Source organism: Populus trichocarpa, chromosome 14 (assembly GCF_000002775.5).
Source record: "Populus trichocarpa isolate Nisqually-1 chromosome 14, P.trichocarpa_v4.1, whole genome shotgun sequence".
NCBI lineage: Eukaryota > Viridiplantae > Streptophyta > Magnoliopsida > Malpighiales > Salicaceae > Populus > Populus trichocarpa.
The window spans coordinates 58,225-79,713 of NC_037298.2; the positions used below are offsets into that span (position 1 = coordinate 58,225).

General features: G+C 37.2%; 2 protein-coding genes across 3 annotated transcripts; both read right to left on the reverse strand.

Annotated features, from left to right (window-relative positions):
- Nucleotides 1-5,506: 5,506 nt before the first annotated feature.
- LOC18104727 (protein HIGH CHLOROPHYLL FLUORESCENCE PHENOTYPE 173, chloroplastic) lies at nucleotides 5,507-10,192 on the reverse strand. Its single transcript, XM_024584895.2, has 13 exons — nucleotides 9,326-10,192; nucleotides 9,028-9,240; nucleotides 8,743-8,947; nucleotides 8,540-8,615; nucleotides 8,268-8,403; nucleotides 8,073-8,177; nucleotides 7,188-7,268; nucleotides 6,980-7,069; nucleotides 6,838-6,903; nucleotides 6,271-6,327; nucleotides 6,112-6,189; nucleotides 5,995-6,042; nucleotides 5,507-5,834 (listed from the first exon to the last, which is right to left on the reverse strand). The coding sequence occupies exons 1-13, from the start codon at nucleotides 9,851-9,853 to the stop codon at nucleotides 5,763-5,765; spliced, it is 1,755 nt and encodes a 584-aa protein (XP_024440663.1). The 5' UTR covers nucleotides 9,854-10,192; the 3' UTR covers nucleotides 5,507-5,762.
- Nucleotides 10,193-10,510: 318 nt separating this feature from the next.
- LOC18104728 (histone acetyltransferase HAC1) lies at nucleotides 10,511-21,198 on the reverse strand. 2 transcript variants are annotated; one of them, XM_024584894.2, is made up of 17 exons: nucleotides 20,956-21,198; nucleotides 20,338-20,576; nucleotides 19,904-20,018; nucleotides 19,287-19,584; nucleotides 18,706-19,197; nucleotides 16,749-18,580; nucleotides 15,826-16,122; nucleotides 15,458-15,736; nucleotides 14,454-14,582; nucleotides 14,155-14,355; nucleotides 13,897-14,039; nucleotides 13,484-13,796; nucleotides 13,163-13,302; nucleotides 12,683-12,761; nucleotides 12,156-12,548; nucleotides 11,411-11,628; nucleotides 10,511-11,313 (listed from the first exon to the last, which is right to left on the reverse strand). In XM_024584894.2, exons 2-17 carry the CDS (start codon nucleotides 20,502-20,504, stop codon nucleotides 11,199-11,201), a joined length of 5,211 nt encoding a protein of 1,736 aa, XP_024440662.1. In that variant the 5' UTR covers nucleotides 20,505-20,576; nucleotides 20,956-21,198; the 3' UTR covers nucleotides 10,511-11,198. The 2 variants fall into 2 exon arrangements, with proteins under 2 accessions (XP_024440662.1, XP_024440661.1); XM_024584893.2 differs by having other exon boundaries at nucleotides 20,816-21,198.
- Nucleotides 21,199-21,489: the final 291 nt, after the last annotated feature.

Consider the following 21,489-nt stretch of genomic DNA (forward strand, 5'->3'; position numbering starts at 1 on the left):
TTAAAGGCATACATTCAGATTTACGGATTGATATTACATCTCAAGTTTTAGGAGATAAGTCTTTTAATTTACAAATAATTTACATGGTCAAAAGCAAAAGACAAACTAAACTAGTATCACTCTTGACACGACCCTGATGGACCTGAAAATAGAAATTAACATGTACACATAATTATAAAAGACAGTAACAAGCAATAACAATGGCAGACAATAATCTCTACGGAATTTCTTTTCATATATAAAATTAGGCATAAACCACTTTTACAACATATATTTTCCATCTATTACCAATATCCATCTAATATCCTATCTCATTTGCCAAGAATAATTCCATTTTGGAAATCTCAACACAACTCAACGGTTTGCGAACACCATCTCCTTATAAATCAATTCTCACTTAATACCAAGATATTCCTCTCTTGGTATCATTAGCTTATCTCATTCTTTTGGAATGACTAATCCATATATTTCCTTTCTGAATCTGTTGTTAAAAGGTAATCGCTGAAACTAATAAATCTCATTAGTATCATTAGTCTTCTAATATTGGGTTAGACTAATCAATTATATTCACATGTCAATATCAATACAACCGATCAGTATCATTAACTATTCCTTCCTTAGAATAGTTAATCAAATCTTATTCATTTCTGGTTTACCATCAAAATTGTCGATGTCAAGAACCGTTGACATCATTAGCCTCCTTACCTGGAGTAGCTAATCACACCAGAAATGGTTGTCGATACCAATGTGACCTATTGATATCGTTAACTATTCTCGACCTGGAATAGTTAATCAATGCCCTTTTGATTCTTCCATTCATGCCAAACCCCTTTCATTTTTCTTATTAACATCATATGCATTGTAACCACGGTTGCCAAGTATCATTCGCACACAATCTTAATTATCGACACTACGATCACTAAGCATCCTTCACATAACTTTGGTCACCATCATCACAGTGCTAAGTATCAATTTATGCCCTTAGCCACCGTCATTATGGCGTTAAGTATCATTGTTATGTATCCTTAGACACCAACACTATGGTAACCAATTATCTATCAATTCCCCTCCAATCTCCAAGTCATTGTGTCTACCCAATAACCAAATTAATTAATTTACTCAATATCTTAGTCATATTTTAATTATTTTACACATAAAATTTAGAATTTACTACTTCTAACTTCAATAAATTAATTCACATAATCTCTTCAAAACTTAACTATCCGGCTACTCATCCCGGTTGCCAATAATTCTGGTAATTTCATATAATTACCCACACATTTGGTTAACCTTCCTCGGTTACCAATAAATCTAGTAATTTCCATACGAATTACCCAGCCTCCAGCTAACCTCTTTTGTTAGCCAATCAATCCGGTAATTCCATACGGATTACCCCATATGCGGTTAACTTCCTCGTTAACCAATAAACCCGGTAATTCTCTTAATTACCCAAGAAATCTGGCTAACCCATCCTGGTTGTCAAAATCAATCTGGTCATTCCATACGAATTAACTAGCATCCGGCTAACCTCTTTTGTTAGCCAATCAATCCGGTAATTCCATACGAATTACCCCATATTCGGTTAACTTGCTTGTTAACCAATAAACCTGGTAATTCTCTTAATTACCCAAGAAATCCAGCTAACCCATGTTGGTTGCCACAATCAATCCGGTAATTCCATACGAATTACCTAGCATCCGGCTAACCTCTTAAGGCATCATTTGCTGAGGTTAACTGTTCACTCACCCCGATCATCCACTTCGGATGCCATTAGCCAAAGCTAATCAATCGTTCGTCCCGATCATCCATTCGGATGCCATTAGCCGAAGCTAATCATTCATTGGTCCCAGCCATCCATTCGGATGCCATTAGCCGAAGCTAATCATTCATTTGTCAACATTTAAGCATTCGACGATCTAATATCTGTTCTAACGCAATATGGTAACATTTATGATAAAGTATTTTATTATTCAACGCATATAAAAAAGAGAAGGTGCAAGTCACCTACCTAGAATAGGTGCATGAGCTGCCACTCCGTGCAATTGCCCAGTCCCCACAGCTTTCCCTGTACCACCAGGGATTCAATTGTTATCAACAATACAACCAACATCACATCTTCATTTAATTCTCATTCAACTAGTATTCTCAAACTAATGTTGCGATGTCGCGGTCGCACAAATTAATTACCCTAGCTTAAAACACACAAGATAGTATAGAGCAAGCAAGGGGTCGATCCCACGAGGAAGGTTTAGTTCAGATTTTTATGCTATACGTTATGTAATTGGGGGGGTTTGATTTGCAATGATCTTAAACTATGGTAGAAATTAAACTAACAAACAAAATCAATTAAAACTGAAATATATCAAGAAAACAAACCTTGGTTGCAAGCACACATCCACCTACAGAAATCAGAACCGATCCTTGAAACGAAACTTCAGCTTATATTCTGAATTTTTTATCTTTTCTTAACATTGGTTAATTAACGGATCCGCCGTATAACTAACCCTAACCAACAAATAATCACAGTGTCCGCACTAATGATTTAATCCAATGGCAGCCTTAAGATCTAGATAAATTCATTAATCTTAACAACCAAGTTGTCAGCTTGTGTTGCTTTGATCGAATGTTCTCCCTAAGTTTAATAACGTAGTTCCGCTACAATTACCAAGCTTAGTTGCTTCACAAGTTTATATATCACAACTCCGGTTTTGATATCAAACTTAGCAATAGATTGTTCACAATAATAACTTAGAGTCCGCTCTAGCAATTAAGATAAACAATCATACGAAATATGCATAGGAAAACAAACATACTCATTCATAATACAAACCAAAAATAAATAGAAGAATAAATCTCACAGTTCTTGAAATCTGAAGGTGTTTGCGTCCTTGCAACCAAGAAAACGAGCTTAGCCTTGCATATCTATTGAAAAACTACTCCTAAAGATGAAAGAATACATGATTTCTGATTTGTAGAAGGGAGAGTTTGTGTTTCTTCTCTTATGGCTGCCACCCTTCTTTCTTTGATTCTACTGCACTCCCTCTCCCTCTCTCTTGGCTCTCCTAATATCATGAACTTAGCTGCCTATTTATACACAAATTGCAAGTAAGAAAAATCAAAGTTCAAGTGTGAACATCAAGAGATGGTGGTAGTGTGAAGGCGGCTGGCGGCTGGCGGCTGGTGGCTGGCAGCTGGTTGGTGGCTTGAGGTTGGTGGCTGCCTTCCTTGACCTTCTGGATTGATGTTCTTGAGGAGCTAAATTGCTGAAATTAAAACTTGGATGTCGGTTTTGATGCTTCGGGATGTAATTTGGATTTGTTTCTTCACGAAACCTGATTGCTGGCAGAATTTAGCTGTCATCTTTGAAAAATCATATCACCCTCATATGACATCGTTTTTGGCTGCAATTTGGAGCGTTTATACAAATTTGAGTCAGGAATCCAAAACAATTGAGTTTGCATCAATTGGATATCAACATCTCCAGATATTGAATTTTGAATGGACAAAGGTCAACACTGGCAGAATGCGAGTTTTGACTTTGAAGGATGTGATTTCCATACTCTTTGTCATTTTATTTTTCTTCACTTAGATTTCCAGAAAGGTATGGATGTTATCTTTCTAATGCCACTGGAATCACTTCGTTTCGATTTTTAGAACTCACGCTCTGCACAAAACATCGACTGAACATCAAATCTGCCAATTATCTCCAATTTACTCCTTTTTGCATCTTTCATCTAAAGGTGCCTTCAAAACATAAAACAAAGAATATCAAGGCATTTTATACATAAAACAATAGGCAAAACACTAGTTAAATGTGAGTGAAACTATCGAATAATATGGTTACATCAACCGGTAATTGGGCGGATGAATTAATGCCCGGTAATTGAGAGTGAATTAATGCATGGTAATTGGGTGGATAAATTAGTACTGGTAATTAGGTGGATGAATTAATGCCTGATAATTAAGTGTGAATTAATGCCCGGTAATTGGGCGGATAATTTAGTACCGGTAATTGGACGGATGAATTAATGCCTGGTAATTGAGAGTGAATTAGTACCGGTAATTTAGTGGATAAATTAGTACCGGTACTTAAGTGAATAACTTAGTGTCCCTAATGAGAGAGCAATACCCCATGAAACGGCTAAGATTGAAATTTAATGGAATGAATATGGAGGTGTAAGATATTAATGTTTCATAATAAAGTGTGTGTGTGTGTGTGTGTGTGTAGTGAAATGATACATTGCATTTATTGATAAAATGTTAATCTTATTTTCAGGACCCTCGCAGCAGTAGAATAGATCCTGCTTGAATACATGCTACTTTTGTTTATTTATTTTGATCAACATGTATTTTGAGAATTATGAATAATGTAAAAGAGTTGAATGAACCTTTATATTTGTAGAACAAAGCTTTTATATGTAATTAATGTGTATGCCATACTTAAGAATATCTTTATTTTAAATTAAGTATTTGTATTCTATCATAGTTGTTCATATGATTAGGAATGTTGGGTTGATAAATTAATGGGGGTGTTACATTCATAATCTAAGTTTTACCATTTTCTTTATATAATTATTATTAATTGCATCTTGATTATTAGACAATACCTGTTTTTGTTTTGTGATGCGTTGTTTGGGATAGAGGTCCAAGATGATTGGACCATGATTATGATATGAGTTTTGACAGGAATGAAGATGTCGATAACTTGGTATAGTCCCGTTATAAGAGAAACTCTGTCGAAAGTTTTTTGAAAAAAAAAATTAATAATAATAATAATAATAATAAAAAAATTTACACCACATAAAAAAATTTTACACTTTTAAATAATTATGTTTTTTTTTCTTTTTTTTGGGATATATTTTTTTTTATTTCATACTTGCACAAGTCATATCAATTAATTTACTCAATTCTCAAGACTTTTATATATATATATATATATATATATATATATATATATATATATATATATATTTTTACCGGGGTTTACATTCTCCCCACCTTTAAAAATTTCGCCCCCGAAATTTAAGTCATACCTCAATATTGAAATAATTCAGGATGTTTTCTTCTCATCTCCGATTCCCTTTCCCAGGTCTCTTCTTCTATTTGAGAGCTCCTCCATAGGATCTTAATCATTGGTATCTTTTTATTCCGAAGCTCCTTTTCACTCCGGTCTAACACCTTTACAGGTCTTACCTTCTTAGACAAATCCTCTTTAATTTCCATAGGGACTTGTAATAGCACTCGAGATTGGTCAACTTCTGCTTTACGTAGCATGGATACATGAAACACATTATGTATCTTGACCAAGTGCGATGGCAAAGCCAATTTGTATGCTACAGGCCCTATTCTCTCTATCACTTCGAAGGGCCCAATATATCTCGGTGCCAACTTTTCCTTCATACCAAAACACAGCATATGCTTCCAGGGAGCAACTTTTAGATAGACCTGATCTCCCACCACAAATTCAGATCGGAAAGTTTATTTTGTACACTGTCTACCCTATCCATCAAACGAACCATGTTGTGCATTGCCTTTTCTTTTTCAATCAAGATCATCAGCTTGCACTGAAATATACAGTTTACTATATCTTCCGAGGCTATACACCAATATACGCTATGAAAACTATACAATGGACACGAATCATAGCAAAGGAAACAGAACGAATATGTTTTTATTGCAAGTAAACAGAGGACGAACAAGAAAAACTTTCTCCGAGGGCGGTAGCAGAGAGTATGATATTTCCTTGCATGAAGCATAGTCAGTCAAGTGTTCTTCTCCAAAACAGATAGTGCTGGTGTCAAATAGTTGTTTGCTTTGTCAGGTAAATGCGCCACCTGCACAAGAAATACATATTGTAGTGTGTTAAATTCTATCCAAGCCTACGAATATATATATATATATATATATATATATATATATATATATATATATATATATAGCTTTTTAGTTTTATTCTTTTGCATTAAAAAGCTATTATATTTGTATGTTCCTTACAAGTTCATAGAGCTCCCTCCCTTGCTCAGCAACGTATTCGTAACAGACCTGCACAATCAAAATTCAGTCTTCCATCTAACTTTAGCTAATCTCAAACCTAAACTGAATGTTACCCACATCAAAGCTCTTGTTTCTTGCAGTCGAATCGTGCAATGCCTTCACGCAGATATCAGCCACATCAGCACAACTAATTCCCTAATTTAAGAAAAAAATATTAGGATATTGAATTAAGTTCAATAATGTCCTCTTCTATGCTGAAGAATAATTAGTTCTCACCTGAGAAATCCTATTTCCTTGATCAAATATTAGTGCACGTTGACCACCTGGCTCCTCCTGCGAAAAGCAAGCTTTCATTATGTTTTCCATGTTGGGGCTGGGCTTGGACTATTCAAACATCTAATTTGCTAGAGATAAAGCAACTCGAATAACTATACATTAAAGAATTTACATCTACAACTACCAGTTGTCCATTGATATTTATCTAGGACAACTTTAGGCAAGACATCAAAAAAAGACTGCAATGACACTTGGAGATATTAATTAGAAGCTGCTATTGACAAAAATGATTTCTTCAGATCAGTTTACAACACAGAAAAGCAGCAATTGAACTTGTGTCTTTCTATGTACAATGACATACTGGTGTCACAAACTCTATAACAGTTTCTCCTCTCAGAAACCAAATGCTATTAAGATATGAGTTTGTTGGATATCAACACCATGCTAGTCAAGACAAAAAAAAATAGCAATGCTTGTAAGCACTAATGTTGATCTTAAAAGAGGTCAGTCATCCACTGCTGTATGGCTAATTAATGTTAGAATTCTGTAGACAAGAACAATAATTACCTGTAGGGGACCAGGGCGAATGATTGTGTATCCAAGTCCTGATCTCCTCAGCGAGTCTTCCCCGGCCTGGAAAATGTTTGACCACAAATGTGACTAGGCAAGAAAATAAAAAGAAAGGACAAAATCAGAAAATGGTGCTAACCCTCTTGGCCTTCAGAACTTGTTCCCTTCTTGTGGGTTCCACTCCTAATCCTGTACATGAGACCAAGACAAAGTCTGTTTCTTGCCCAGTCTGCATACCATTCATAATAGTCTTAATAAACAGGAAAACTTCTAGTTTCCAAATATAACTCTTAGAACAGAAAAGATTATCTAGATGTTTTTTTGAGCAGCAGTAGCAGAGCACTTACAGGTAAAGCTTTTATGTATTCCAATATAAGCTTAAAGCTTCTCAGGTCTTGCTTCGCTCCTGCAGGTGCTTCAACAGGTCTCTGTAGCAAGAATATTGAATAGAATCAGCGTAGCTGGACCAAAACAAAAATGCAAATCCACAAGGTCCATGCTTGTAAAGCACATCATAAAAAAAATCCTTTAGACCACATCTTTTCTGGAAAATCCAATTTTTCATTCACGCAAAAAAAATAGAAAAACTAAAATGCAAAGTTCCATTTCTTGAAAGAAAATAGACAAACTAGCAAATTCACTATAAAAAATAATCCTAATGGAAAAACCAAATTATAGTGACAAACAATGCTTCAAACAGTAATACAGATAAGCAATCACATCAAGAAAATACATGTTACCTTGAAAAGGAAGCCATAACTAGCTAAGATGCCTTACATTACCAACACGTACTTATCGTGCATGAAGTATGTATGGATCTGCTGACCTATAACTTAAGCTTTTAAACCAAATTCTCAAGCAACTTCTTAACAAATTATGTAGTGACAACCACAATGGAAAATTGGAAATTGTGGAACCTTAAAAATGAAGAATTCTCCTCCATGGAAAAGTGATTTTCATGTGATTAAATCTTGTCACGTAGTTGCTTTAACTGTATTTTACCCAATTTGGGGCAATCTTAACAATGAGTGGCATCTCATCCCAATCAATTAAGCCAAATTCAAATAAGAATTGAGATATAAAGACCCAAGGCAAATAAAAAAAACCAATCATCTCACAACCATTGAAAGCAAATGAATGCTGAAATCTCATATTAATGTTACTTTTCATTCTAAAACGAAACAGCATAATATTTCTTTAGTATTTTTATGACAATTCACTGATAGACAAACCTGTCTTCGGGGCTCAAAGCGGATGGTCATTGTGTGTACAAGAAATGGGTCCAATGGCAGATCATCTGGTTTTACAGGGCGGAAGGCAGAAAATGGCACTCTTACCTGCCATTTACACAAAAAAGAAGCTGTTAAAAGAAGAAATTGGAATCTGGATCTGCATAGCACTAAAAGAAAGGTATCAGAGATGCTCACCCTACAAAATCCTACTTTGGTGCTAATTCTTGCAAAATACAATTTGCTTTGAGTTGTGTCAGCTGAAGGACCAGCTTCGAGTATCAAAACATAAGATCTTCCATTTCCACCAACAGAGAGCACTAGACCTTCATACCTAACCCCAAGGAAAATTTTATTTTAGGAGTGTGATAAGCATTCAAGGTGGATGCAAAAGAATAAGCCAACAGGAAATCTATTAACATCCAGCTTCTAGTGATATAAGGAGCTATTGATCTTTATGTATCACGTACCTGTCAAGAGTATAACCCAAAGGAAGTGATAGCTTTTTTGACAATTCAACATAGCCTCCCCTAGTGAAAACATACCCTATAGGCGAGATGAATAACAGAGTAAAAGAAAGCATGCATAGAACATTTAGCAGTTGTATATACAAAACTTTACTAAACGTCAATGTAAATGCTGTCTCTCTCAATTATGTTAGCACATATTTCACCTGAGAAAACTGCATCTCCGGCCTCGGTGAACTCAAATTTAGCATCCATTCCTGCATCATACTTCGAAGCAACTGCATCCTGGAAGTAAGTTCCTTGACGAACTTCCCAGCCATTCAATGAATCTGCGGATTTGAACTTTGCAAGCAAGAGCTTGCTTTTGCTGCTTTTTCCGGCTCGTAGTTGAGCTAGTTTGTTGTTGTAGTCCTGCAATTTTGTAATGTATAATTACTCAAAGACATGACAAGGGAGGTTCGATTCAGCTGAAAATGAATGTGAGACACTACCTGAAGGGCTTTGGTGAGATTAGAAACCCCTTGGTGATCAACTCTGAAAAGATCCCCAGTGATGGAAGAACGAGCAGTGGCACAATATATGATTTTGTTGCAGCCCACCACCGCTGCCTTAAGGGTAGAGGGATCTCCCACATCCCCTATCATGATCTCCACTGACCTGGGAAGCATGTTCACAACTTCCTCATCTGCCTTCCTCACCAAAGCCTGCATTAATTAATTAATTAATATACTAAGAATTAAGGAATCAAGAATATTAACCCCAATAATAAGGGGGAGGGAGAAGAAAGACCTTAACAGTGTAACCCCTGAGCATAAGTTTCCTAACAACAATGCGGCCAATGCGACTGGTGGCACCAACAACAAGAACAGTGGTGTTCTGGGCACCAGGGATAGCAAACTCACACATGGGACCTTCCCTGATGAGCAATGCATCAAGAGCTTCCTTGTCATCTGCACGTGTTGTTCTTGATATCTGTCCCAACCCTGAGAACTTCCTCCACACCTCATCGAATATCTGCCTTGACTTCCTTCCAAGTCCAACAGGGTTTACATCCTCCAAATTCAGTGGTTGCTGCTTTGTTGTGCTTTCCTTGTTATGTTCTTTCATATTCTCTGTCTCTGTCTCCGTCTCCTTCCTGTCCTTGATTGCTCTCACCACAACTAATGTGCTCTTCTTGTGGCTGTTCTTCACTGTTGAGATAGGGAGAGACGTGTAAATCTTGCGGTGTGAGGTGAAGTTGAAGTGATTGCTGTTCGTCAAACTGGCACTCGCATTTGTCGTTGGAGTCACACTTGCACTTGCTGCTGCTGCTCTCATCTTTTCTGTAAATTCTTGCTACCACTGATTAATTATTACTGACTAAATTTGGTTTATGATATAATCAACAAATGATTATCCAAGTCTCTTCAACATGCAATATATAGTAGGGTAGCTACTCCTCTTCTGTCTATGGCAGAACTCGGACAACTGTTCGTTTTCTTCTGACAACTTAGAAAAAAATACTTAATTATATGCATATATGCAGAAATTGAATTTATGAGTGGATAATTGTGACAAGAAAGATTACAAAAACCAGGAAAAACAAAAGGGGAAAAAAATGGTTGGTTGGTGTTTCATGTTTGAGGCTTGAGAGATCAAAATCATAAGGGCAAATAAATGATAAAAAGAAAGAAAAAATGGAGACCACATAATATTATTTGAGGTTTTTCCGACAGCTGCAATTAGAGCCACCAAACCTGCCACGTTCACATCCCATTTTCCTCTCATTCTTTTTTTTTTTTTTTTTTTGAATACTGACCTCATTTTTCTTTATCAAATTTTCTCCTGTGGCCTTGATTAGAGTTAGTGAAATGAATCCGTGTACCTTTCATTTCTAGCAGCAGCTACTAATCCCAATAAATTAAAATGTTGTTTTCACTCTGCTCATGAGAATACATTAATACATATATATGTATAGATTTGGAGAATAACGAATTGGTGCAAATTTGGAGAATTCTACTTATTTCAACATCTTTAAATAACATGACGTTCTACAAAAAGGGTGGTCAAGTATCTGAGCTCTCAACTCTGAAGGGGGAAAACTTAACAGGGTGTGGGTAGAGGCAAAGAAGAAGAGGAGGAGAGAAGAAGTTGAAACTAATCTCCTCCTCTGCCTTTTTCCCCACCCACACTCCTTTGTAAGAACATCATTTTAAACAGATTAGAACAATTACATGGGTACAGTCGCCGCCACCGAGAATGGCATTTTAAACAAAATACAAAGATAATAAAATAAAAGAATCACCAAAATGGGCCAATGACTAACACACATCACATCAGTACTCCTATATATTCTGACTCAGGGAAATAGTTAGCTGCTGCTGCTGCTGCTGCTGCTGCTGAACTGGGAAAGCTTTCTGTCAATGAATTTCACTCGCTTTCTTCAACAGGGAAACGTAAAGCAAGTCACCCCACGCATGAATAAAAGAATCATTCCCTAACAGCTGTGATGCTAATCCAATATGTCGTGCTATTGTATATTTTTCCCCTTCTGAACCAACAACCAATATCGGAGGAAGTTTAACTCTCTCACTTCCTCATTTCAAGCTGTGTGACACCTCAGAGCAGCACATATCTATTGTCCCCTTCTCTCCAAAAACAACCATATTATATACAGAAAAGGTTACCCAGAATTGCCAGCAACCTCAGCAGCTCTCTGCCTCATCATCTCCATCACAGCAGCCCTTCGTCGTGAATCAGACTGCTGCTGAAGTCTCCTCAAATGTTCTTTCAGATCCCTGGACAAATATACATACATACATACATTTATGAGAATTTATAATATAATATTCCCCAAGGAAGTTGTAGATTTTAAGATAAGGTTGATGCATAAACCTGCAGCGTGGAACATGGCACTCTGATTCTTTGCAAGCCCGAGCATGAAGTTGAAGGAGATACCACATCTTTTTACACAGAACACAGCCCCCAGATGCACGAGTTTTGCATTGTATCCCATGACGGAAAAGACCTTTCACCTTGCGACAGTTAGGATATTGGCAATGTGGAGAGCGGCATTGCGAAGCATGCACCAGAAGATCAAGCATTTTCCTTAGCTGCAATGTCAAATAAACAATTACATCAGGCACTATAGGACACGAGGATTTTAGCAGAAAAATGACTCAGTACATTGGCAGATGAAAATATCATGGAGTGTTGGATCATCAAGTTAAGTTTCACAGTAGTCAATCCTAACATTCATTCTTCAACATAGTGTAATTATCAGCACCATAACATCTATATTCCACAAAATCATTTGTGATAGAAAATCTCACAACACATAAATGAAGTCAGATTGTTCAGATTCTTCTGGTTATGAATAGTATAGATCATTTGATAGGGTCAGGGAAGTACACTGAATTTGTTTAGAGAAATTGCAATCACTTGTAACTAGGTACATGCCAATTGACAAATACTTCACAACATCTTCCACTGCTTATTCCATAAGATTAAGTAAAGCAACTGGTTCACAGCTCTTCATATATAACAAATTAACAAACAAAGAACCGTTTACCAAGAACAAGCAGCTGTATTTTCAAGATACGAGTCAGAACTCTAAAGACTATAAAAAAAGGTTTTGTACCTGCAGAACCCTCAATTGCCTAGCTTCTTTGTTCTGTGCATCGCGCTCAGCCAAGGATGGATGATTCGTCAACTTATGAGGATGATCCATACCCCCATCCTTTTGATAACAAGAATTGCATACATCATAATCAGGGCAAACCTCACAACGCCAACCTTGACCCGTTTCGATGTCAAGATGGCATATATTGCACGTTGTCACAAATGCAGGAGCAGTTGGATTATGAAGATGGTAAAGGACCATCATTGAGGAATGTTTAGCCCGGCGTAAAGTGTCATATTGATAATGGTTTCCTTGGCAAAGACTCAAAAATGCCTGTCTTGTGTCAAAAAACTCACTTTCAAGAATTTCATCTTTATCCTTTGTGTCAACAGGTACATCAGTGATTTCATCCTGCAGAATTTAGCAGTGTTATTTTATATTCAAAGAAAAGGAAAAGACTTCTGCTCAGAACCCATACAGGATTTCAAAGTAACGACATTTTAATCTAAATTAGATAGAAGTGTTCCTAGGACCAAGCAACTTACAGGATAGAGTGCATGCTTTTCCCTTTGGTTGATAGGATGCCGCTCTCTTTCTTCACGTTTCTGTTCTGCTTCATAACACCTAAGGAAATACAAGCACAGAAACCAAAATTTTAAAAATCATCACAAGAGTTAAGGAAATGTAAAGCACCTTTTCAAGAGCCATCAATTGAAACAAGACTAAAACCTGCTTGTTCTATTGTAACCCACACGAAAAAAACACTACGTAGATTTTGAAATCTGTTTTGTACTACCTGTCAAATAATGGTTGTTTACTAAGGCCTTAAATAGCTTGTACACATATATAGAGCTTATAAGGAAATAATGCTATTGTAATTCTGCATTTATTCACCCAAGTAATTACCATTCATTCTCGTTTACTGTTACACGATGTTAAGGTTACAATAGCTAGTGAATACAGATGTTCAGGTTACATAAAATTTTCACTAAACAGCAATACTGGTGAAGATTAAAGACTCTTACTTGTCACAAATCTGAAAGTTTTTGCACTGCTTGCAAACCCAACGGGTGCCTGATACCATTAGATTACAGCAATGCGAACAGCAATGCTGTAAATGAACCATGATAAAGTCTTCCTTCATCGGGCAAATTGTCTCACCAAGCTGGAGAGATATATTTTAGTAAGAAGAAAATCAATTATAACTGCTTAATATGAAGACATCATAACAAGCTCCAAGGTTCTGGTGGCAGAAATTGCACAGTAACACAAATAACAACATCATGATAAACAGCAGCTGATTGGCAAACAATGTTAAGCTGTAAGAAATAGGGGATAGGAATTACTTTATGCATCAGTAGCAGATCCTTTGATGCATTACCAAAAAGATCTGCCTGGCCAGATGCTTTTAGGGCCCTTTTTGTAATGGTCTTTTTGGTAGTTCCCTTCTTATTTTGTTTTCTCCCATCTTCTTCTTGATTAAGCTGATAAATTAAATCCTCAGCGGCACCAGGCCAATAATCCCCATCAAAGTAGGGCAGCCTAGCTGCTGTAACCTTTGCCTTAGATTCACCACTAGATATGAAGAAATGGTCATACAAATTAATGAGGTCAGCAACAATATTTTCCTTAGCAGCTTTTCGTAACATTGCAAGATACCTGGAAACCAAAAGACATTCAATGAAGCACATTATAAAGTTAGAGAGGAAAAAAGTAAAGCAACCTCTGAATCTCTCCTTGGAAGTTTTTTTTTGCTCACCATTCCCGGAGCTTGTCAGATTTTGGTGTTTTCTGGATTTCTGGATGGCAATACAATATATAATCCTCACCCTTCAAAGGAGGGCAAGCCCATATATAGCAGCTTGTAAAACCCCTTTTCTTGCAGTATTCAAGGTATCCAATCTGCAGAATAAAATAGGTATAATTGCCAAAAACTCCAATTACAATTCCTAACCAAATGAATTGTTCACATTCTTGGATCAATTGCAAAGAAGATAGATAAGTATTTGAAGCTAACCAAAATTTCATGGTAAACAAATGTACGAAGAGCCTCTCCTGTCACTGCTTTAATCTCAGGTCTGAAGTACTTCACAGAATCTAGATAAGAAAGATAGACACGGCGCTGATTTGGAAACTGAGCTTCTGATCCGAATTCCTGAACATACATGCCAAATAGGCATACCTCAACACCTTCAATCTTCTGAAATAACAAAACAACCTGAAAGAAAAAATTCCAGTGAATTATTTCTGAAATACTTAGCACCCAGAGCTTTTCAAAAGCTTAAGTGTGTGTCTCAAACGTGGTATCCTGCAAACCTTAGACTTGTACGGGAATTCAGTTGGATAATTCTCCTCCCGAAATATCTCAAGAAAACGCTGCTTCACTTCCAACTTTTTGTCAACTGATGAAACTACTCGAACTACAAGTGATTCCGCTCCAGGAACCTAAAACATAGATTTTTAAAGAGATTAGATTGTGCCAATTAACATGCATTGATGCTCTAATTTTCAAGCACCTAGGACAAACTCAAGTCTTCAAGGAAGCAAAAGTAGACATTTACCAGAGTGGTGAACTATTTAACAGTCAAAAATGTGCTGTTGTGGGAACACTCATCTAAAGTTTTAAACAAAGAGCAAGAATGTCTGGCAACTAAAAATACTCGCAACAGGATCGGAGACACAGCCACACATTGAAACAACCAGATGGTATTTCTGGAAACTAATTGTTCTTACAAATTAATAATGACATCAGCTACATAGAAACTTGTGTCAATGTCACAAAAAAAGAGCTCGTGTAGTCAATTGCCAGACAATTTCAGATCATACTATTTCCTATAGTATTTGTTAGTCCTGGAATAGGGGCTTTATTCTAGAGAAAATCACAGACTTAGCACCTATGTTTCAGTAGAATTTCTATTAGAATTCTTATGCTTCATTTTTTTTCCCTTCTGAGTTCCTATATTTTTAAGAGATTCAATCAATCAGATACATTTACTCCAGAAACACATTTGATGTGCCATTGTCCAAATACTCTTATACAGGATATTGTCAGAACAAGTGTACTTGATTGGTCTTTTTTTAAGAGAATAGGAATTCGTATAAAATTAAAGCATAGGAACTCAAATAAAAATTTTAACAAACTCTAAAACATGTCAATTTCATAAGCATATACTATATAAAAGTAAAACTCCTTTCCATATAACCTGCATTGCAAGCATATTTTCATCATTACCAGTCCATATGTTAGCAGAATAAAAATAAACTCTAGATTTTAAAAATCAACCAGAAGAACACAGGCCACAGAATGATATGTAACTCACGTCATCAAAACTTTTCCCGTGCATCTTGGCCCTATCCTGTCTTTCCTGCTTCAGTTTCCTAAATAACCTCTGCTCTATATGATCACTAAGTATTGTTCTAGGCAAATCCTTAGCCCCCAGAACCGCACTTTGTGGTAAGGGCTTGCGCTCTCCTCTTTCAACCTCTGCTATGTAGCAATTAGGGCAAGTATATTCAGCTTGCCCACCATCATTCCTTCGACCATTAAATAATGCACATATTTGGTGTTGCCAAGCTTCACATTTGTCACATTGAACCCACTGCACAAACATGAAAGAGTAAATTGTAAGTGATTATTTGAGAGTGCCAAGTAGCAGAAGGACAAATGCAAGACCACAGACAAACGCACCCATTCTTCAGTCTCCTCATCATTTCTCTTCTTCTCGAGTCTTGCCTTTAGAATAGTAGTCCCGTCAGCAACAATAGTATCCCCACGAGCCTCGTTATAGCATGGAATACAGAAAAAGTGTCGTGTATCACCAGCTCCCATGGTATAATACATTGCATTCCGCTTAATGCGAGCACCACAGGGTGTACAGTATATTGGCGGTGGTTCAAAAGTAAGCTTTTCAACTGCACACAATTGACAAGAGTTCTCACTCATTGAATGCTCCATTGCTTGGTTCTTTTCTGCCTTTGCCTTACTCTGTACAAAGCAAAGTGGAAAAACAGAAACAAAAACTACTATCATCCAACCAATATATTTACTATGCGCAGAACAGATGGTAATTTTAAAACCCCATGTGCATGCAAAAGAGAACTGCATCATTACTAACAGCAATAAAAGCCTGTAAGTAAGATCAAATGTTCTTTCATGATGAGCCTGTGGACAACAGAAGGTCAGTAGCACATTAAGCAGCAACCAAGAAAGTCATAAAGCTAGCACATCATATAAATACAAGGAGCTTAACACTCATTCACTATGAACATACACACATAAGTGAAACTAAGATCTCAACAGCAATCAGAACCAAACATTCCAAAACAGTACAGTTTCAGTTGACAAAATGGGAGGACAGGCTAAAAGTCTGAATATTTAAATACACCATAAAATATAGTACAGGTAGTGTATGTCAAAGTAACTTCTAGCTTCATGGTTGAGCAGAAATTACACACCATGTCAGGACAAGCCTTACTTCCTCTAGAGATCATCTAATGATGATGTTTGAGAAAATTGCAGGCAGATATTTTCACAATTGTTTTTACAACATACAGAAAACTGTAAAGTAAATGAACTAAGGAGAAGCATAAAAGTCAGATGCATAATCTTACCTGGCCAACCCACTGCCTGAGGCCTATTATATGCTCCCTCACTTGTTCAGGTGTAAACAGTTCAGTCAATGATACGCCCTTTATTTTTGGCTTCCCAGACTTGGTTCCAGCTGGATTTTCAGGAGGCTTTGTAGCATTTTCTTGCTTAAGTGGATCAGTTTCTTTCTCAACTTTAAGACTCTCCTGCTTGGCTAAACGGGCAGGCTCATCATGTACCATGGATTCATCTGCAGGTATTTGGCTGCTGACATCATCCATGTTGTCCCTTTTCATCTCACTATCACTAGGACTTCCTTGTCTAGAACTTGCAGGAACTTCCAGCTTCACTTCCATGTATTCAGACTTAACTGGCAGTCTATTATCACCATGTTTGTGATCTTGGCGCTGGACATCCTGGGCTATATGAGCATCACTGACTGCAGATGCTGATACAGCAGAAACTTCACTCTCAGGTCTAAGTGTTTGGGAAGATTGCTCTATTTTCATGCGCTTCGGAGAAGGTTGTAGATCTTCAGTGCTTTCAACAATTGGAGTTCTTGAAATCAGTCGAGCTGCATTTTCTCCATTATCAGTGCCTTTGCTTGGCAAACCAGAATCTGAGGCTGGAGGTGTGCGTGTCTTCATTTGTATCTTTATTTGGGCCTCTAGATACTTTCTAACAGGAATACAAACAGGGCAACATGCATCTCTGCAGTGCCTAAAGTGATGAATTAATATCCTGGTGTGCTGACATCGAGGATATGGGCATGGAGTTGACTTGCATCTGTCCATGTGCCTCAACAAATTTTGGACAGTAGTGCAGTTAGGGTCAGGACATTGACCTTCTGGGGCAGGACATCTCCGGGCATGCCGCAAGAACAAAAGCCACTTCTGCTGATTTCTAAATTGCCGGTCACGATTAGCATTTCCAGATCTATAGGTGACACCACTTGAATTTTGGAGCTCTGAAGTGCTTCTAGGAGGTACTGTTTGACTGACAATGGATCCTTCTGAAGCCACATTATTACGCTGAGCTTCACCTTGCCCGGATATTCTCTGGTGGAAATCCTCTTGGACATGCTGCTCATGTGACATGCTACCTGGTACGCAAGTCCGGTCCTGAGATTGTGGATGCCATTGATCCTGCAATGCCGAATCTGATTGTGTCCCAACAGAAAGGCTGTTAAAATTATTTTGAGACTCTGAAACCAACTGATGTGGATGCAACATCTGTTGCATTTGCTGTGAATTTTGCGGCAATGACAAGTACATGTCATGCTGTCCAGCTGGATGACTGAGATTTTGTGCATTCTTAGAATGGTCTCCAACCACATTTTGCTGGAATTGGTTTTGCAATTCAGACATTTGGAAGTGCTCTGAGGTTTGTGAGCGCAAAATATCATTATGGTGCTCCATTCCAGGCTCAAGCTTCACTTGACTGCTAGGATCAGGTGTCAGCTGGGATTGACCAAAAGCATCATTGTTCAACAGATGCTGTTGCTGCTGACCTTGCTGTTTCTGTAAACGATGCTGTTGAGCAAATTGCTGCTGTTGAAATTGCTGCTGAAGTTGTTGCTGCTGGTGAGGATGTTGCGGAAGTTGCTGCTGTTGAAGTGAAGACTGGAAATTCATCTTTTCAGACTGGTCAAGTGATTGAGGCTTTATATGCCCAGCTTGAGGTGCGACATGCAAATTCGACTGATTATTTACAAGAGAAGAGTTAGTTTTGGACATAGACTGCAAGCTTGCAGAACTCAAATTCTGAGCATTTATCATCGATCCAACAGATGTTATAGCACCATATATGTTGCCAGATCCAAAAGAATCAGCATTACTCATCCCATATCCATCCCCTGGTAAGATATTCATCTGCAGTTAGACATTGCTTTCTTCCAAAAAATAAAAAATAAAAAATCTCAAGTTAATTATTACATGATAAATCTCCAAAGAGAGGATGGTGGGGAGAGAGGGGCATTACCTTGCATTAGTTGACGTTGATGTTGATCAAACTGCTGTTGCAATGGTTTAGGAGAATTCGCATATAGTGTGGAAGTCATATAGCCATCAGAGGTACCAGGCTCATTAACAAGGGGCAAATTATTCCCAAGCATCCCCATACCACCATTTAGGGCACCATTTGCAAACCCATAAGATTTCTGCTGCATGCCAGACCTAATATTGCTACCCATTTGACTCCCAAGGTTCTGCAGTATGCGACTGTTCTGACCGCCAATGTACTGCTTTGGCTGCTGTGTCTGTGATACCATAGCAGAGTCAGCAGTCGAAAAGCCACCACTGTTAGCAGTAGATTCCACATTCATGTAAGACTGGTTATTATTGTTGTTATTGCTATATCCGGGTGTAGGAATCATTTGGCTTGTCATTCTTGGCATGCCCATAGATGACATGTTTCCACCAGAACTAATGGAAAAATTGGCTGGTGACTGCTGGTATCCATTAGACAGATTTCCTGCAAACATAGATTGTGTGACATGGTCACAAAGTAAATAAATTGATCATTAACAGGGAAGATTAAAGGAACACAAGGCTTAAAGTTACCATCTGATCTACTGAAGGAACTTCCATGCATGCCACTAGATGGCAATAGGCTCCCTGTGTTGACAGCTGGAGGTGCTATGGTATCACATCCACTGGAAGTAATCATCATGGTATCTACAGAAGAAGTCATCATATTCGAATTCCCACTGTTTGACATACCAGGAGTTGGTATCATGGTTCCAATGGATGAGGAAGAATTAACAAGCTGCGGATGCCGTTGGTTGTGGCTATTTGTAGAGGAGCGCTTGATCAGACTACTCAGACGACTCTCTAAGGTATTCAGGTTCAAATAATCCTCCTACAAAACAAAATCGATAGCAGCGTAAATTGAAAAAAAATAACAAATACAAAACCCTGAAGAACAATCAAGGAATGAAATCCAGCAAATTTGTAAAGAAATAAAGAATTAGTTTAGTGATTTACATTTTAAAGCTGTTCTGAGGATTAAAAAAAATCAGTCTTTTAAAGTAGTTAACATGATTTCAGCAATCAATCTATCCCCTTTCTTACTGAAAGCAGAATAAAATAATATCTCCATTAAAGATTTGACATGTGGACACAAAAACAACAGTCCAAATACACACGTAAATAAGAATCAAATGGATAAGGAGAAAAACCTTAGTCTGAGCAGCTTTAAATAGACCCTCTTCTAAGCGTTTGGCAATACCCTTAAACTTTTGTTTCTGTGTATCATCCACCGGCTGAGAGTGCCGCCGCATTATAATTTCAAATCTAGAGAGAATACATATTAAAAAAAAAAAAATCAGTCCTTCAATATTCCGTCTAGGAAACAGGTATTACAAGGGTGCAAATGTAAAGTGGTAAGTAGAATCAATAACTAAAATATTATTCTCTCAACTTCAATAAATAGCAAAATGTAGTGTGTGTTTGGCAATGCAATGTGAAATTTGAAGCTTTCTTCACTTGGAAAAGCATTACCAAATGGAATGTAGCTGTAGACTGTATTGATGCTTCTAGAAATAGCAATCAAACTGACAAATTTCCGAAACAATTGGAGACTTAAAACTGATAAGGAAAGTCAAAGCCTTACATTTTATGGTGTATATAGTTGCGAGCTCGGCGAAGCTCAGGGTCAATGCTGTACATATTCGCAGGAGCATTAGCTGATGCTGCTAAATTCTGCATCTGCTGATTCCCATTCTGTTGCGGCGGTAATTGATTAGAAACCTGCCCGGACAGATGCGCTTGCACATTCATCTCCTTTCCTCTTTAAATTTACACCAATAGCTTACCACCAAGTGTACTTGTACTTCTTCTCATGCTCTCCAACTGCAACAAACAAACAGAAAATCAATAAAAGGAAACTAATTTGGGAAAAAAATTTAAAAAAAAAAAAATCATTGATTGATGAGTAAAAATCGAAGGAAAAAGGGGAGATTGAAAGAGGGAAAAGATAATTCGAAGAGTGAGGAAGCATAACCCTAAAGAAATTAGAGAATTAGGTACCGAATTGGAACAGAATAGAATCGATCAAATTTTCGAAACCTAAAAAAAAAAAAAAACCAAACCTGAAGCTGAAATAGAAAGAAAGAGATCGCAGCAAGAAGGTTTTGATATTGGGATTCGAGTTCGATAATTGATCGTCCAATCGCTATTTTCTATAATTTAAAAAAATTAAAGAAAATTCAATTATTATTTTTTTACACACCAGGGCAGGGCAGGGCAGAGGGATTGAGGAGAAAGAAATCGGAATTAAAAGTAAAAATATAATGAATCGGAGATTTTGGTGATTTAGTTCTGCTTCTGGTTCGTGTTCTTGTTCGGTTGGGCGAGGAAGAAAGAAAGAAATCAAAAGAGTTGAATTTTCTTTCTTTTTTTTCTTTTCTTTTTTTCTTTTTCTTTTTTTTTTTTTTAGAGAGAGAGAGAGAGAGAGAGAGGCGACAGCGCAAGGTTAAAAAGTCTAAAAGGTTTGAGGGAGAGAGAAAGAGAGTTGGTTATATTAATAATAATAATTATCATTATTATTTCAGTCAAAACAAAAGGAAATATATATAGTTTAGGAGCAAAATTGGTACTACCCCAATAGTTTGGGGGTCTATTTTTGATGAATCATGGTGTGAAGTGACATAAGTACCCCTTCCTTTATCTTCAATTTTCACTGCATTTGTATCTCTTTCCAATGCATGTACATCGCTACTTCAGTTCTCTCTCTCTCTCTCTCTGATCTTTGTCACTTCCTTTT